General features: G+C 45.2%; 1 protein-coding gene across 4 annotated transcripts in view; it reads right to left on the bottom strand.

Moving 5' to 3' along the window:
* LOC139568665 (SEC14-like protein 1) overlaps positions 1-15,673 on the bottom strand; it is a 54,225-nt gene that overhangs the window by 3,296 nt on the left and 35,256 nt on the right. The window contains exons 3-16 of one of the 4 annotated variants that reach the window (XM_071390658.1): positions 11,472-11,621; positions 10,471-10,602; positions 7,660-7,788; positions 6,702-7,023; positions 6,458-6,567; positions 6,055-6,244; positions 4,327-4,415; positions 4,155-4,225; positions 3,091-3,262; positions 2,797-2,931; positions 2,455-2,589; positions 1,707-1,964; positions 1,178-1,356; positions 849-875 (exon numbers count right to left, since the gene is read on the bottom strand). In XM_071390658.1, the coding sequence (XP_071246759.1) occupies positions 849-875; positions 1,178-1,356; positions 1,707-1,964; positions 2,455-2,589; positions 2,797-2,931; positions 3,091-3,262; positions 4,155-4,225; positions 4,327-4,415; positions 6,055-6,244; positions 6,458-6,567; positions 6,702-7,023; positions 7,660-7,788; positions 10,471-10,602; positions 11,472-11,621 (2,099 nt within the window). Of the gene's footprint in view, positions 1-848; positions 876-1,177; positions 1,357-1,706; positions 1,965-2,454; positions 2,590-2,796; positions 2,932-3,090; positions 3,263-4,154; positions 4,226-4,326; positions 4,416-6,054; positions 6,290-6,457; positions 6,568-6,701; positions 7,024-7,659; positions 7,789-10,470; positions 10,603-11,471; positions 11,622-15,673 lie in introns of all 4 variants that reach the window. The other 3 variants (XM_071390656.1, XM_071390659.1, XM_071390657.1) reach the window with 3 other exon arrangements.

Raw genomic sequence — 15,673 nt, forward strand, 5'->3', positions numbered from 1 at the left:
CAAGTACAGTGCCGAATAGTGTGGCTCATGCAGCAAGTCAAACCAAACGGAGGTGAATCCACTCTGTGTGACATTCATTTAGCATACTGCACTAAATAGGTTCTTCTAACCCACGGTGACTAAAACATGGTCTCTCATGCTTCAGTGACAGTTTTGAGGGGCATGAATGAAAAGACTTCTTATCCATATCAACCAATTTGCAGCGGCAGAAAAACACAGCAGGGATCATCAGCTACATTCAGCTGGGGGCTGATTTTGTCTTGAGCAGATGGTCGGGGGGCCGGAACATAATTACAAATCATTTGTAGACTGTAAATTGACCGCAAGAAGCTCAAACAGATATCATATTTGAATTAAAACCTATTAATTTTACATTTACTTAGATTTGTATGACGTCACGTGCCTCTATTATGCATGGGAATACTTGGGAACAGATTTCCTAAATAAAAAATCCCTTTTATCAGTCTTTTATGTCCAACAATGAAAATAAATAAAACCACATGAAAATAAATAAAACCACCCGCGAGCCGCCAGTTGGGGAACCCTGAAATACAGGTAGCCCTTCGTGGCAAAGGAGGAAGGCAACTCGAAACAAAAAAAAGCATGTGTCTGTTAGTCATTCATGCAAGCAAGGGTGAGACTAGCTAGCTTAGTGAGTGTGAGTGGCCTTTCTCTAGCTGAAGCACAAAAGAGAAAGCCTAGCATTGCTGGTGAGGTAATGCTCAAATAAAGCCATACGCGAAGGGTCAGGATGCTAGCATGTTACAGAGCTGTCGCTAACTGTTAAATGGGAGTTCTCGTAAGCAACCAAACGCAATGCAAAGCTAAGGGAACACAAGTCCACTTACAAACTTTGAACGTCAAAGCAAGCCGTTCTTCACAGGAAGAGACAGAAGGAGTGGAAGAGGGGTTGGTGAGCGATAAGAGGACAGGAGCGCATTGAAAAGAAAGAGTGGAGGGTAAAAAGGACGCCTCTCTCTTTAGGAGGGGAAGCCTACACTTGACACTTCATAATGGCTACAATGGACATTAATGTCAATATTGTATACAAAAAATATAAAATGGAAAAAAGTGATGATACAATACAATAATAACACAAAATACAGTATGATTTAAAAATAAATTACATTTACTTTGATGACCCATTTGGTATCAGCTCACACACACTGCTACTAACCTGAAGTCCTCGGAGCCAATGACCTCTGTGTAGTACATGACTTTGCACTTGTGTGAGGAGACCTGCAGGGAGGCGAGGACGTCGTCCACGCGGGGCAGGTTGGTGGAGGCGCTGCCCGGCATGGTGTGAAACCTCCACTGCAGGATGTAGAACCCGGGCCACCTGGTCACGTGGGAACCCTGGGAGAGGAACGGCGAGAGGGGGAGGAGAGGGGGAGGAGAGGGACGGCAAGAGGGGGAGGAGAGGGGAAGGAGAGGGACAGCGAGAGGGAGAGATGTGGGGGGAAAGAGATGCATTAGATGAGAGGTTTTAATCATGGTCAATCTGATTGTTATTTTAAAAATCACACTTAACACTAAACAACTGGTTTCAACATTGGTGTAATACGCAAACCTGTATATTTTCATGAAGTCAATCTTAATTCATTCATTCAGTCAAGAGATTCTCTCAGGCACTGACAAAGAGCCACCTGCATGCCTGATGTCTTTCTCAATACTATGAACAGCTAGTGTGCTGCTCCAGTGCTGACCTGCACGCTCTCCCCCTCCTTGCAGGTGAGTGGTGACTCCACCATGCTGTAGTCCAGGCCTAAGGTCCAGGACTTGTCTATGAGCTGGACGTTGTTCCCCCCGGGGGTGGTGACGCTGCTGTGTTGCCCCACTAGGGGGTCCTTGCGGGGGGGTTGGGGGGCACGCTTAGAGTGGTAGAGGTGGAAGACCACGTCGCCCTTACACACGTCAAAGTCCCAGGTGATCACGGAGGCGGCGTCGATGATCTCGAGCACCACCTGGGAGGGAACGCAGGGAGATGAAGAGAGGAGGGTTGAAGGAGGGAGGGGAGAGAAAAGGAGAAAGAGGGGGAGGGATGAGAAGAGTAGAAGTAAAAGAAAGAGATTGAAAAATAATTAGAGAGAAAAGAACAGATGACAGAGGGAGATAAGACAGGAGATTTCTACCGACTAGTTACCACATGGCTTCTTTTATAACAGATTATATAATCTATCTACTTTTATGTAACAGAAACAAAAGAACAAATGGGTGCAGATTCCTCTCAAAGCAACGTTCAATTTGTGACAGAACAGTGGCTAAATGTCTGAAGATCAGTTTGAATGCACTTCCAGGACATCTCCAGTGGGTGGCAGTGTCGGTCAAGGAACTTATTTCTCCTTCTCCCCCCCACAAACGACTTCAAAAGCTCCAGCTCAGGCCACAGTCGCCCCGCTCTCCTCGAGTCCTCTCTGCTCCGCCCCAGCCGAGGTGCACTGTGTTGGGGCTCACCTCGTGGGGCGCTCCCTTGAAGACGCTGGCACTCTGGTAGATAGTCTCTGTCCACAGGCTGATGTCTTCGTTCTCCAGCTCCTCTGCGGTACGGTACAGAGACTTGGGCACCAGGCCTCCCTCTGGGACTTCACACTGCACACAGAATTAGGCCATATGAGAAACTAAAACGTCATAGAAAGTACATGTCATTCTGCTCCACAAGGACAATATCATTTATATGCATGCACAGACGCTCACAGACGCGAAAAAGGGATACAAACGTTATCATGGCAACCACACGACAATGTGACTATGTTGGGTGATGACACCACACGCACGCGCCCCCACACAGTGACTCACCATACACTCTCCTCCCAGGAAGTCAGGGATGACCTCCTTGTCTATGTAGTCCAGCAGGCCGCCGGGGCCCTGGTAGTCATTACCAGCGTAGATCAGGAACTTCTTACGGGTGTTCTCGTCGATGAACGGGCTCACCTGAACACAGGACAGAGACGGTGGGACGAGTCAACACCCTACTGCTCCCACCTAAATACATCATGCCTAACTGCAGCTTATCTAGTGCCCTATGAGCACCATATAGGGAATAGGGTGCCCTTTAGGAGTCTCCAGCCATAGCATTTCATAGTGTCTCACCAGGGTCCAGAGCACAGGGAAGACTCTAGGAGCCCTCAGTATGAGCAGGCGTCCCAGGGTCTCTGGGTAGTTGGCCTCCACCACCTCAATGATTCTCAGAAGGGCCTTAACTCCCGGTCGCCACAGGTGGCGCATGTTTAACCCTTCGAGGTCCACCAGACACGTCCAACAACTAGAGGGGAGAGAGCGAGAGGAGGATGGAGAACATTTTAAGTACTCTGCACAGATTTTAAGAAAACAGCGTCAGGCAAAGAAAACAGGCACAACAGGATCTAAATAGAAACAAACGGCTAGAACCGTAGACTGACTGAGCAGAGATTATGATCTAGCAGCAGGGAAGTGGCAGGGCTGAGTATTTGTAGAGGTCTTGATTATGGAACAGGTTGCAGCAGGTGGGATCTGCTCTGACTCAAGCACACCAGTAAGTACTATGCACATTACATTTCCAAATTCGACCCTGACGGCAAAAAACGGAGACAGATTCCTCCCACTCTCTCAATCCGGGGCTCTCTCGCTCCTTCTGTCTTACGTGAGGGAAGCTCCATGGCTTTCCACCCTAGCACACTTGAGAAACATTCCTGCATGGCTTCTCTCCATAGTCACGTCCATCTGATAAGCCCGACAGCTGCCAGATAACACCCCTATTCTCACATTCTCTCTTTTTTTCCCTTCCCTCTCTTTTCCATTTCTCCTCTCACTCGCCCCATTTCTCTGTCACTTAATCAATTTCCCCCTGTCTCTCTCTCTCACCCACACCTTTCAGAGAGGAACCCTCCACATTCTTTCCATCTTGCCTAGAGATAGCTTTAACTTTAAAGAGCACACTCCGCAGTCTCTGCGTTAATAACCCCACTGCACCAAGGCAATTTCCATGATACACATTAGCTTAGCAACAGCTACAGAGGCCCCATAGGACTCATTACTTGTTGAGTCCCCTTCTCCCACAGAACTTGTGTCCTGTAGATCTGAGAGGCCTGGATGGGTGTATGCAATATGGCTTAAACGCCACTTGACCTATCAGAGGGAGTGGTGGTGTTACTACCAAACAGCAACGGGGTGTGTACCTGATTGGTCGGCCAAAGACTTTGGTGTTCTCCTCACAGCGCCTGAGGCCCTCCTCGTTTATGGATAGAACCTGAAGGGTTAAAACACAATGTAGGTATGCTTACACACACACAGAAACACACACACTTTAGTTACCACATGTGTGATTGACAGCAGACGAGGCCCACTCACGTGTCTGAGTAGAGACTCCTCCCCCAGGGCCCGGACCAGCCCCTTGGTGTCCATCTGTCCCAGACGCAGGATATAGAGAGGACGTCCCTCTGGAAGGACACACAGACATAAGTATATTTGTATAGTCTAGGGATGCATATTTCGGTCAATTTTGCTTCCAACTAACCAACCCTGATTAACCAGTCAACAAACAGTAAAAACAATTCTAAACAGTAAAATATTATGAATGCATATAAGGAATAGATATTTTTCATTACGAGAAACACGCAACAATAGCAAGCCTATCGTCTAACAGTCAAAAGGCTATAACCTATTGAACATGCAACTGCTGTAATGAAGCAGCTAATAAAGCATCATTTTCAAACACTTAGTGGTAAAACACAGCTCTAAAACAGTACCCATAATGCAAGTGGTTCCAAATATGACAGAGATGAAAATATCTGCTAGAAACGTAGAAAGATGGGGAATCTAATAACAACAACTAGGATGGGTTGACCAGGATTGTGCCTTTATTTCTTTGTCCAGAAGCCAAAGTTAATATGAAAACCAATAGAACAGGTGAGAAATGCTGGTTAAACGGTATGAGGAAGTCTTTATAAAAATCATGCTGGTTAAACGGTATGAGGAAGTCTTTATAAAAATCATGCTGGTTAAACGGTATGAGGAAGTCTTTATAAAAATCATGCTGGTTAAACGGTATGAGGAAGTCTTTATAAAAATCATGCTGGTTAAATGGTATGAGGAAGTCTTTATAAAATCCATGCTGGTTAAATGGTATGAGGAAGTCTTTATAAAATTCATGCTGGTTAAATGGTATGGGGAAGTCTTTATAAAATCATGCTGGAATCTTGGCTATGCTACTTTGAAGCAAGGTAAGACATGCCTCATTATTTGAAGTGAAGTAAAACGTTAAAGTTTCAAACAATTATACTGCCTCAAGCTCCCATTGTAAAGTGGTGGGTGACCTGCTGATAGCCTGCCTACAGTTGACTTTAGCCTATGCACTTCAACGGCGAATGGGAGGCGCACTTTAATTACTGAAATAAAAACAGTAGCTCTTTTTCCAATCATGGTCATCAAAACAGTTTAATACACGATTGCACTTCGAATGGTTATTTGGTTGTGCATTGACTGGACTTCAAAAAGCACATTAGACTCCAGTACCAGCTTTATGAGGAGTTTCTCTCGCGCTGCTTAACAGGTGAAAGGCTATTCCACTCCTCAAACTAGGCTCTTCTACAGTTAATTGTGTGATGAGGGCAATGCCTTGGGACTGCCGTGAAGACATGCAATAAACCAGAGCATGCAAATACCCAGGGCAAGTATGACGTAACAACAACGTTTTTGAAATTGGGACTGGTGAACTGCAATGCAGTCAATTCTAAGTTGTATTCCTTCGTTGGACGAATATGGTGTATGACAGGAAGTTGTGGCTTAGACAGGGACGTCTTTTTCGATTACAGTGAAATAAAGTGACATTTTGGGAAGTTACTTCTGTTAACAACTTAAAAAGAAACAGGACACACGCAACAGTTTTATTTTACCATGCGTAAATAACATGAGTACAGGAGGGTTTGTGCCGTGTGTCTAATTCTGAGCGACAACTGTATTTTGTGATCATCATCAGACTGCCCCTCTACATCAAATCAAGACTCCGTGACAATTATTAGCGACTAATTGTGTGTGTGTGTATGCCTGAGCATCTCTCTCTGTGTCCATACTCCATACCTTTATCATGGTGGTGCCACCCTCCAGTGTAGTAGTCATTGAGGACCTGTGGTGAGGTCCACGTCTCTAACAGATAGTCCACCTGGTGCTGTTTCCTCCATGTTAAGGACTGACACAGGATCTCCCTGGCCTTCTCCATGTTAAAGTCCCTGGCCCGCAGGAAACGAAGGATGTGCTCGTCCTTAGGGATCTGGAAAGGTGGCGAGGAGGGAGAGGAGGGAGTGACGGTAAGGGTCTTCAAGGGAGGCGGGGGTTCAGAGGGGGCAGGGTAAGAGCGTGCGCGTGTGAGCACGTCACACATGCCTCTATGTTTGTCTCAAGTAGCAGAGTATGATTTTAAAAGATAGGATATGCTTTAGTATGTGTGTATTGAAAACTGTACGGGTGTGTGTGTGGGTCTCACTTTGCCCTTGTGGCTCTCCTGCAGCCACTGTCGTAGTCTGATCAGACAGCTCTCCTGCAGAGGCGTCAGGTCTCCCAAGTAGCGCTTGATGTAGTCTGCATCCAACTTGTCTACAACACACACACAATTTAGGGAATTCTCAAGTCAGTCAATTCAATCTCATTCAAAATCAATCACACAGCTAAACGTCACTTTAACGTATTGAAACTTTGGAACAGTTTCTCAATCATCCATTAGTACTAACCCTCAGGCGTGCCCGTCTGATTCTCCGTCTGGTCGTCAGGTTGGTTAGTGGCATCGTTGCTGGTGGCATCACTTTGGGTGGCATCATTATTGCTGGCATTGGCAATCTCACGGTCATTGGCATCCGTGGACACGGGGATTGAGACGGCGGGCGTGACAGGCAGCTCCAGCTGGAGGAGCTTCGGGGTGGCACAGACAGGTTTGGTGGTGACGGAGGAGGAGGAGGAGGAGGAGGGAGCATCTAGGGAGGGAGTCCAGCGGGGCACGTGGCTTATCCCCTCTTCCTCTAGTTGGTTTAGGTAGAACTCTATGATCTCCTTACCCTGAAGACGAGAGAGGGGGAGGAAGGAGAGAGGGAGGGAGGGAGAGAGAGCAAGAGAGATGGAGAGAGGGGGAGGTGGGAGTACGGGGGAGGAGAGAAAGAGCGACAGAGTGAGGAAGAGAGAGAGTTAGAGTTACTAATATGGAAGGAGGCTAAATAGGGACTAGGAGCTTTACCTTTGTTTACACTGGCTTGGCAAATTGGCTTACATTACATAATAAGAGCCACTTAGCACTAGACCTCACTACTCACGGCCCAATGGCATGTCTGCTGTATTAACACTGGATTCCATGGTTGGGCCGGTTCCTTTTCATTTAACTCAATGCAGGGGATGAATTAAATTCCCAATACAATTAGGTCATTTAAAAATTGGAATGTCAATTCACTTATTGAGTTGAAATGGAGCCTAGTTGTATTCATCATTTTTTGCATGAGGGGAATGTTTAACGTCTGGTGAATTCTCTAAATAGGATACATCTGGGTTGTATTCAGTAGGGCGCAACGTACCAACGATAAACTAAAGTCAACATTTCTTATTGGACAAGGTTCAGGTAGTCCCGCTACCTTTCAGTCTGTTTACTTACTGTTAGTGTCTAATGAATATGACCCTGATCAGATCCGGCTCACACACACACACCTTCTTGATACTGCTGGCGTACTGCTTCATGGCTATCTTCTCCACCGTGCTCTCGAAGCCGAAGAACGACTTGATGTCCAGGCTGGCCGACTGCTCGAAACACGTCCAGTCCTCATTCTCAGGGTGGGCCTGCACACACACACACGAAAGAGAAGATACACGTGTTACCGTGGCAACCACACACGGCAATATGACTCTGTGCCGAGCGCTGACGCACACTACAAGCCACAAATCCTCAGCTGTGTGTGGAAGTGCGTACCGATGACACTGTCCACTGGCATTATACCAATACTGACAGGTTGTGCCGTTATATGCCAACACATATTGATAGTAGGGGGGAATTTTGTGACGGTATCAAGCACAGACAGCACATTCACACACAGCACGAGATTGTATCAAAATAGATTTTGTCGGATGTCAGTGAGTGGAGTGTGTTAGTTAGGACTGGGAGTGAGAGTGTTGGATGTCAGTGAGTGGAGTGTGTTCGATAGGACTGGGAGTGAGAGTGTTGAATGTCAGTGAGTGGAGTGTGTTCGATAGGACTGGGAGTGAGAGTGAATGTCAGTGAGTGGAGTGTGTTCGATAGGACTGGGAGTGAGAGTGTTGGATGTCAGTGAGTGGAGTGTGTTCGATAGGACTGGGAGTGAGAGTGTCGGATGTCAGTGAGTGGAGTGTGTTAGACAGGACTGGGAGTGAGAGTGTTGAATGTCAGTGAGTGGAGTGTGTTAGTTAGGACTGGGAGTGAGAGTGTTGAATGTCAGCGAGTGGAGTGTGTTCGATAGGACTGGGAGTGAGAGTGTTGGATGTCAGCGAGTGGAGTGTGTTAGTTAGGACTGGGAGTGAGAGTGTTGAATGTCAGCGAGTGGAGTGTGTTTGACAGGACTGGGAGTGAGAGTGTTGAATGTCAGTGAGTGGAGTGTGTTAGACAGGACTGGGAGTGAGAGTGTTGAATGTCAGTGAGTGGAGTGTGTTAGACAGGACTGGGAGTGAGAGTGTTGAATGTCAGTGAGTGGAGTGTGTTAGACAGGACTGGGAGTGAGAGTGTTGAATGTCAGCGAGTGGAGTGTGTTAGACAGGACTGGGAGTGAGAGTGTTTTAGACAGGACTGGGAGTGAGAGTGTTGAATGTCAGTGAGTGGAGTGTGTTAGACAGGACTGGGAGTGAGAGTGTTGAATGTCAGTGAGTGGAGTGTGTTAGACAGGACGGAGTGAGAATGTTGAATGTCAGTGAGTGGAGTGTGTTAGACAGGACTGGGAGTGAGAGTGTTTTAGACAGGACTGGGAGTGAGAGTATTGAATGTCAGTGAGTGGAGTGTGTTAGACAGGACTGGGAGTGAGAGTGTTGAATGTCAGTGAGTGGAGTGTGTTAGTTAGGACTGGGAGTGAGAGTGTTGAATGTCAGTGAGTGGAGTGTGTTAGACAGGACTGGGAGTGAGAGTGTTGAATGTCAGCGAGTGGAGTGTGTTCGACAAGACTGGGAGTGAGAGTGTTGAATGTCAGTGAGTGGAGTGTGTTAGTTAGGACTGGGAGTGAGTGTTGAATGTCAGTGAGTGGAGTGTGTTAGATAGGACTGGGAGTGAGAGTGTCGGATGTCAGTGAGTGGAGTGTGTTTGATAGGACTGGGAGTGAGAGTGTTGAATGTCAGTGAGTGGAGTGTGTTCGATAGGACTGGGAGTGAGAGTGTTGAATGTCAGTGAGTGGAGTGTGTTCGACAAGACTGGGAGTGAGAGTGTTGAATGTCAGCGAGTGGAGTGTGTTAGTTAGGACTGGGAGTGAGAGTGTTGGATGTCAGTGAGTGGAGTGTGTTTGATAGGACTGGGAGTGAGAGTGTTGAATGTCAGACACCGCTAGGCAAACCGAGGCAAGTCATACAGTGATCCCTCCGTGACACACAACTTCTGACAGAGATGATTTTACTGCGTAGCTCTTCGGCTAGCTCCGGTGCTGGATACCTGTTATCTCTGGCTACCAAAATATGTCAGCTTTAGCCAACTTTAGCTCAGTCTCATTGAGCTGCCTAGCCTTGTTAGCAGACGCGGGCTAACCGTAACTGTTCTTCACAAGGAAAGCTGCATAACGGACCTAAAATAGGCCCGCTAGCCTCGTTAGACGCTAATGCAATGTGCTTGACCTCATTAACTCAGAGCGCATTCATTCACCATGGGAGCCTGGTGGGAGTAGCACTGAGGTCAGAGGAGGGAGTGCTGCAACAACGCCTGGGAGGTGTGAAAGAACTGACTCCAGAACAGTGTGTGAGTGTGTTGAGGCGGTGTGCTGCCGGTAACAATGGGAGGTCTGAATTATTCAGTGGGAAGGAAGCAGCATATGAGAGGCTGGTTGGAACACAGTTTTCTTTGTCTATTTGGAGAGAAGCATTGTGAGTGCATTGGAGGGAAGGGGTTCAGACATAAGTGTGCTGTCGACAACCTTTTACAGGGCTGTGTGTGTGTGCGTGTCATGTGAGATAAGGTGATATAAAACTAAGACTGAAGTGGCGTGTGTGTAGCTACATATCAGGAGCTGGTTGGAACACCGCTCGATCGGTACATTTGAAGAGACATTGTGAATGCACAGGTGTGCTGCCGACAGCTGGCTTCAAAGTGGTTTAACAGGTCTTTGTGTGTGTGTGATTGAGTGTGATTGAGTGTGTGTGTGCACGCGTTTGAAAATTAAAGCCAGAATGTGTGTTAGCGAATGGACAGGTAGCTTATGTAACCATTCTAACCAAAGCTACATTTTAATGTGTGTGTGTATGGCATGTGTGTGTGTATGTGTGTGTGTATGTGTGTGTGTGTGTGTGTGTGTAACACACCGAGTAGCTGCAGAGTTCGTGGATGATGACTCTGTTGGAGAAGGTCTCGTTGTGGGACTCGATGTGGAGCGTCCTCTCTCTCTTGTTCAGAGTGTTCTCCTGGCTGAAGTACACATAGTCCACCCCCGCAATCTGCACACAAAGGACACTCATGAAACCAGTTGCAGCAAAACTAAATGGTCAAAAAGGAAAAACGGATACACTGATTACAAAATGGCCGATGCCTGATTTGCGTGTTAAGGTCTTTTGATTTTTTTTTTCTTCGTCATGTCAGCTTCGCTTAGAACACAAGCTAAGGATGTTTTAAATGCAACTTTATTTAAACTGTCCCCTGAAAATCTCACTTAAAATGAATATTCTGTTAACTCGTATCCAAATAATGTTGCTGACTCGTCCTATACTCGAATTTGTGGCCAAAGCATAAATTGGAGAAAAACGCTCAAATATCAAACTTGTATCTCAAACAGACCGTTTAAAAAATGCTTGCTATTTCCTCATAGAACATGATGTCATCTTCCTGAGGAGGATGAGCTGGCCAATCAGCGATCTACTCACATCAATATTTTTAATGACCGGTATACGTCAACACCACTCTGTGGTTGGGGTAAGCCAACACCATTCCAACACAGAAAGACTACTTTTAAACTTATTTTTTTTATTGAATTGAAAACTAATTCACTAATTTTAAGTAACTCTAGGACATATTTCATAGAAATATGGAAACATTGAGTGGAAACTTTAAACAATACTCAAACAGCTTCTGCTTTTGCTTGGCCTTTGGGGTCTAGGCTGTGTTACTGTAAAGCACTTTGTGACAATGATGTACAAAAGGGCTTCATAAATAAATTGGATTGGTTGATTGATTGACTTAGGTTTGGTTGATTGATTGACTTAAAGTACAAGACTCACGTCGACTGACAATGCTTTATAAATACATTTGATTGGTTGACTGACAAGACTCAAGAGAGAAGTTAGTGACAGGTTAGCGACGTCAACCGTACCCGCTTGAGGAGACGAGGGGCGTCCACGTCCAGTTTGCAGCGGCGCTGGACCTGGTGTATGGATCCGTCCTCGCTCTCAGTTTCCTCCAACACCTCGCTGTCCACAAACATGGGAATCAGGTGACACGTGGGGAATCGCCTCTCGTAGGCCTGCGAGAGAGATGGAAAGAGAAAGGATTATTAGTGTGGGACTCATTTGTTTTGGCAACGCAAACTCCTTTACCTTCCATGTTAATAAAGTTGATTGAATTGAGAGAGTGAGACGCATCAGAGAAGATATTCTAGCCATTGTATCTCCAACAGTGACATTTAATGAAATAGCCTAGCTCCCAAAATCAATATTGTCAGCTGTTTTCATATCTCAAAAAAATGAGCAAGAGAAAGAAAGTGATAAAGGCGGGCAAGAGAGGTTAGGACAGAGAAGAGAGACAGCGAGAGACAAAACACCATTCAGGTCTATTCAACGCCACAACCCACACATCCCCTCACTAACGTTGACTCGTATCCAATTGTCTCGGCAGCTGGCACACACGCCAGCATTACACAATGCATCGTTTCATTATCTTGGATGCAAAATAATAGGCCTAGTAATAACAAGCCCAGTAATAATAAAAGCCCAGTAATATTAAGCCTAGTAAAGGCACCCCAGGCACAATATATCAGTAGAATTCTGCTCATAAACCACATAACACCACCTAGGTTGCGACCAAAATGGCACCCTATGGGCCCTGGTCAAAAGTAGTGCACGATGAAGGGAATAGGGTATCGTTTCAGACACAGCCCTCGATTTATTGTGCTGCTGAAGGCAACTGTTACACAACGTAAGGTCCTTGGCACACAATGGGCCTGGCATTGCTTTCATAATATTTTATTACTGATCTGATTGGCAGGGTTTTGTAAGTAGCCAGGGGACATGAGAAGACATGTATCGACAGGTCCCGGATCAGTTTGAAGAGATGTGGGAGACAAGGTGATGCTCCAGCTAAGTGATACCGCGGTCAGAACAGTCTAGGGACTTGTACATGATGACAGCATCTTTACAAGTCTGTGCCCTGTGTTGTAATAAAGGAACTCATTTTGTCTACTTCTGCCTGGCCGCTCTAGACACCATTATACATTTCATTTTGTGCTGAATGGGCAGATTCTTATCCTGGCCCAGTTGGATTCTGCAGTCTGGAGAGAGCGACCGAGAGAAGAGAGGAAGGAGAGAGAAAAATGAGGGAAGTAGCGTTGGGGCAATGTGAGGCCACCACCGGGCACAAATCCACCACGTAGTCAAGATGGCTCAGACTGGAAACATACATGTAAAAGCACTCACCAAAAGCTAAGCAAGAGAGCGAGAGAGAAAGAACAAGCTTCTTTTTTTTTTTTTAACTCAAGGTTGGCAGGGTTCACAGCTCGATCATCAGTTACAGAGGTCGACCGATTAATCGGAATGGCCGATTAATTAGGGCCGATTTCAAGTTTTCATAACAATCAGAAATCGGTATTTTTGGACACCGATTTTTATTTAATTTTTTACACCTTTATTTAACTAGGCAAGTCAGTTACGAACACATTCTTATTTTCAATGACGGCCTAGGAACGGTGGGTTAACTGCCTTGTTCAGGGGAAGAACGACAGATTTTTACCTTGTCAGCTCTGGGATTTGTTTTTGCAACCTTCCGGTTACTAGTCCAACGCTCTAACCACCTGCCTTACATTGCACTCCACGAGGAGCCTGCATGGCGAGGGCAGCAAGAAGCCAAGGTAAGTTGATAGCTAGCATTACACTTATAAAAAAACAATCAATCTTCACATAATCACTAGTTAACTACACATGGTTGATGATATTACTAGTTTATCTAGCATGTCCTGCGTTGCAAATATGCGGTGTCTGTTAATTTCTCATCGAATCACAGCCTACTTCGCCAAACGGGTGATGATTTAGCACTGTCGTTGCACCAAACCTAACCATAAACATCAATGCCTTTCTTTAAAATCAATACACAAGTATATATTTTTAAACCTGCATATTAGGTTAATATTGCCCGCTAACATGAATTTCTTATAATTAGGGAAATTGTGTCACTTCTCTTGCATTCCGTGCAAGCAGTCAGGGTATATGCAGCAGTTTGGGATGCCTGGCTCTTGCGAACTGTGTGAAGTCCATTTATTCCTAACAAAGACCGTAATTAATTTGCCAGAATTGTACATAATTATGACATAACATTGAAGGTTATACAATGTAACAGCAATATTTAGACTTAGGGATGCCACCCGTTAGATAAAATACGGAACGGTTCCGTATTTCACTGAAAGAATAAACGTTTTGTTTTCAAAATGATAGTTTCCGGATTTGAACATATAAATGACCAAAGGCTCGTATTTCTGTGTGTTATTATGTTATAATTAAGTTTATGATTTGATATTTGATAGAGCAGTCTGAGCGATGGTAGGCAGCAGCATGCTCGTAAGCATTCATTCAAACAGCACTTTCGTGCGTTTGCCAGCTGCTCTTCGCAATGCTTCAAGCATTGCGCTGTTTATGACTTCAAGCCTATCAACTTCCGAGATTAGGCTGGTGTAACCGATGTGAAATGGCTAGCTAGTTAGCGGGGTGCGTGCTAATATCGTTTCAAATCGGTGACGTCACTTGCTTTGAGACTTGGAGTAGTTGTTCCCCTTGCTCTGCGAGGGTCGCGGCTTTTGTGGAGTGATGAGTAACAATGCTTCGAGGGTGGCTGTTGTCAATGTGTTCCTGGTTCGAGCCCAGGTAGGGGCGAGGAGGGGGACGGAAGCTATACTGTTACACTGGCAATACTTAAGTGCCTATAAGAACATCCAATAGTCAAAGGTATATGAAATACAAATGGTATAGAGAGAAATAGTCCTATAATTCCTATAATAACTACAACCTAAAACTTCTTACCTGGGAATATTGAAGACTCATGTTAAAAGGAACCACCAGCTTTCATATGTTCTCATGTTCTGAGCAAGGAACTTAAACGTTAGCTTTCTTACATGGCACATATTGCACTTTTACTTTCTTCTCCAACACTTTGTTTTTGCATTATTTAAACCAAATTTAACATGTTTCATTATTTATTTGAGGCTAAATTGATTTTATTGATGTATTAAGTTAAAATAAGTGTTCATTCAGTATTGTTGTAATTGTCATTATTACAAATAAATAAAATAAAAATCGTCCGAATAATCGGTATCGGCTTTTTTTGGTCCTCGAATAATTGGTATCGACGTAGAAAAATCATAAATCGGTCGACCTCTGGTCAGTTATACTGGAGCAAGATGTCAGTATCGGGTCCTCTAAAACCAGTGTTTTGCAGTCCTTTTCATACCAGGGACTGGCAAGCTATGGCTTTTCCTTTTGGGGGCCACAGACTGGAGGTTGAGAAACACCCCTGTAGCCTAGACATGGGCCTTGTCATATAACTGTAATAAGGGCTAGAGCTTACCCTGCTAAAATGGGACCGGTATTCAGGCCGGGGTGTGAGGCCACGAGCAAACCAGGCTAAGTAGGGGCTTTGGAAATTGGCAATAGCTGCACCCCCCATTCTTTGTCGCTCCAGTCAGCATGGTATCAGACTTCCTAATAAAACTGCCAGGGCTGTTGGCTGTGTTCCAATGGCAATATATTCCCTAAAGTGCTAAAATAGTGCACTATATAGGCAATAGGGTGCCATTTGGGACGCAGATATTGAGCTGTGTCCACTATCATCATGCTGAGTTCTGTTTTTCTCTCTGGTCTAGAACAGAGGCTCTCGGAGGAGTACAGTCAGCACTATGGCAGGAGTAAACACGGTGTTTGGTGTTCGCCCATCAAAACAGGCTACTGCATCAACAAATGCTCTCAACAGCGCTAAACATCACATGAAGGGGCAGGCCAAATACAACAAACAGAATTCTTCACACCCAACAACATACCTCAACACAAAACAGACTGGTATATATATATATATATATATATATATATATATATATATACACACTGCTCAAAAAAATAAAGGGAACACTTAAACAACACAATGTAACTCCAAGTCAATCACACTTCTGTGAAATCAAACTGTCCACTTAGGAAGCAACACTGATTGACAATAAATTTCACATGCTGTTGTGCAAATGGAATAGACAAAAGGTGGAAATTATAGGCAATTAGCAAGACACCCCCAAAAAAGGAGTGATTCTGCAGGTGGTGACCACAG

This window comes from Salvelinus alpinus, chromosome 2 (genome assembly GCF_045679555.1).
Source record: "Salvelinus alpinus chromosome 2, SLU_Salpinus.1, whole genome shotgun sequence".
NCBI lineage: Eukaryota > Metazoa > Chordata > Actinopteri > Salmoniformes > Salmonidae > Salvelinus > Salvelinus alpinus.